This window comes from Buceros rhinoceros, unplaced genomic scaffold, assembly GCF_000710305.1.
Source record: "Buceros rhinoceros silvestris isolate BGI_N320 unplaced genomic scaffold, ASM71030v1 scaffold29989, whole genome shotgun sequence".
NCBI classification, from domain to species: Eukaryota; Metazoa; Chordata; class Aves; order Bucerotiformes; family Bucerotidae; genus Buceros; species Buceros rhinoceros.
In genome coordinates, this window is record NW_010432607.1 from 15,069 (window position 1) to 17,376 (window position 2,308).

The 2,308-nt window shown below is 41.8% G+C and overlaps 1 protein-coding gene across 1 annotated transcript in view; it reads left to right on the forward strand.

Annotated features, from left to right (window-relative positions):
• The window catches only part of CEMIP (cell migration inducing protein, hyaluronan binding), a gene marked incomplete at its 5' end in the record, with an annotated part of 19,169 nt that overhangs the window by 13,967 nt on the left and 2,894 nt on the right, over window positions 1–2,308 (forward strand). The window contains 2 exons of the mRNA XM_010143840.1: window positions 319–408; window positions 724–881. Of these exons, the coding sequence (XP_010142142.1) occupies window positions 319–408; window positions 724–881 (248 nt within the window). The remainder of the gene's footprint in view (window positions 1–318; window positions 409–723; window positions 882–2,308) is intronic.

A 2,308-nucleotide genomic window follows, 5' to 3' on the forward strand; every position in this document is an offset into this window, starting at 1 on the left:
GTTTTCTGGGGTATTTTGTTTCTTTCACTCAGCTCCCTTGAAGCATGAATGCACGCGAAGCCTCAGAGAATCACGTGTCATCTCTTCCAAGTGAGAATCACTTATGTTCTTCCATTTGGTGAAACAATTTAAATGCTGACAGGATGAGCAGAGAGGTTACCATTACGCCCAGCCTCATTAGCAATGTAATTTGGCAAGTCAGTGCTAATTATGTTGATTGTATTTCAAGGTTTAAAATGTTTTCTGAAAATGCAGCTTTCAGGTAATGCGCATCCTCACTGGAAAAACTCTTTTCTCTCTTTTTTTTTTTTTTTTAAGCAGAAGACCAAGGACCACCTATTAGAAGTGAAAATAGAAACCTATAAGAAACAGTACTTCCACCTGAAGGATGACTTTGCATACATCGAGGTGAGCAGGTCCTCTCAGTGAACTTCATAGGACAAAATTCTAAGACGCTTCATTTTTATGGAAAACTTGCTTATGAAGTCACCATAGATTGATAGATTCAGGTCACTTCTGCTTTGCAGTTTGAAAAAAAACCAAAAAAACCAAAACAACGACTTCCCTTTGCTAGTAAACGTGCAGGAGAGCTTGAGATAAGGAATTCTGCCCTTTGATATAAAGAGCAGTCCTGTGTCTCAGGGCTACCAGTGCTTCTTACAGGTGGTTGGTTGTAACTGTGTGACTGTGATAGCTCAAGGATATTTTTTTCCCCCTGCACAGGTTGATGGCGTCAGATTTTTCCTCACTGATGAGGGTATCCAACTGGTTGTGATTGATGGACATCATGGAAAAGTTGTTGACCGAGTAACATTCAAAAACTCAATTCTACAAGGAATCCCAGCACAGATAGAAAATTATGTCAACAACATCAAAGATCAGTGAGTAAATAAACTGGCGTTACTAAGATGCAATGTACAAGAACGCCGCAGAACACTCATCTTTTTCCTGGGTTTTGTCACCAACGCGGGCCAGACTGACCAGACTAACAATGTGCTTTGGACCTGCCAAGTCCAATAGAGTCCAAATGTGAGTGGGACGTGCAGGCAACAGAAGGAGGCACAAATCTGTGATTTAGGACCGGATCAAGCCCCAGATAAACTGCAGAGCTACATTTGATTAATAAACTGCAGACCTACATTTATGCTGTGGCTTACGGACGAACTGCAGACTTAAATTCACAAAGAATTTATCAGCACAGATGTGCACAGTTTATGTTTTTCTATTGCCTGCATACTCTCCCAAATCGTAGAAAATTCCACTAATAAAACACATTCCTCTTTGCACATGTTCCCTGCCCATATCTAAGGGCTGGATGCTTTAATTTTTTAAGTATGGGCAGCCAGAAATGCAGAGTTTTGCAAGTGGGTGGTAAGTGGCCAACAGATGTTCCTGCTTCCTGGAGGACAGCAGCTTCATCTGCTGGAAAAACAGGAACAACGTCAGAAACCCTTTCACCGAAGGGGTTGTTCTCATATTAGTTTGTGCAGTACTATTGGGCGATGAATATATTTCATTGTTATTAAATCTGCTTTGATTTAAAATCTGATACAAAATGTTTAATACAGATATGATGGCTTAGTTGGTGAATCATCTCAAACAGCTGTAGGCAGATCGATGGGATATTGTTCTGGCATTTTTTCTAGAGTCTTGAGGGAAGTTTCAGCAGTGTCACGCAGGTGGATACAGATGTGCTTCTACTGTCTTAACTAATTCTGAAGGTTGCACAAAGCACATCAAGTAGTTACTGCAGAAAAGCATGGTAGTTGCTCACTTTTCCTTTAAGAAAAAAAAAAAAAAGAAAAGGCTTTTCAGAGAGGCCATCATCCTCCTTTGCAAAAAACCCAATCTCAAACTTGGCTAAACTTTAGATGATTGAATCACAATTAGGATTGAGGCGTATATAAATCTTTCTGAACCTTATTTTATTCTCTGGATTAGTGTTGGAACAGGATTAGGATTAGGAACAGAAGTTGACCCAACAGAGTCAACACCTCTCAGGTCTCATTCAACTGTGTCTTTGCAAGGATTGAACCCCCAAATTATTGTCCTTTTTTCACCAAAAGTTTTCCCAGCCCAGCCGCTACAGACCTTTCCGATTTAGCAGGCACGGGCTTCTGCTGTAGCCATGAAACATTGCTCTTCTGTTTGCTGGGTGAAAGTGGTGTTCACATTCAGGTGTCTGCACACACAGTGCAGACAGTGGGACTCTAGAGCCAGCAGCTTCATGTCACCTTTCCCTGCCACGATGCAGAGCGCGTTCAGACACATCCAGGTGCTATCGGAGAGGCAGGGGCCCCACCAGCCC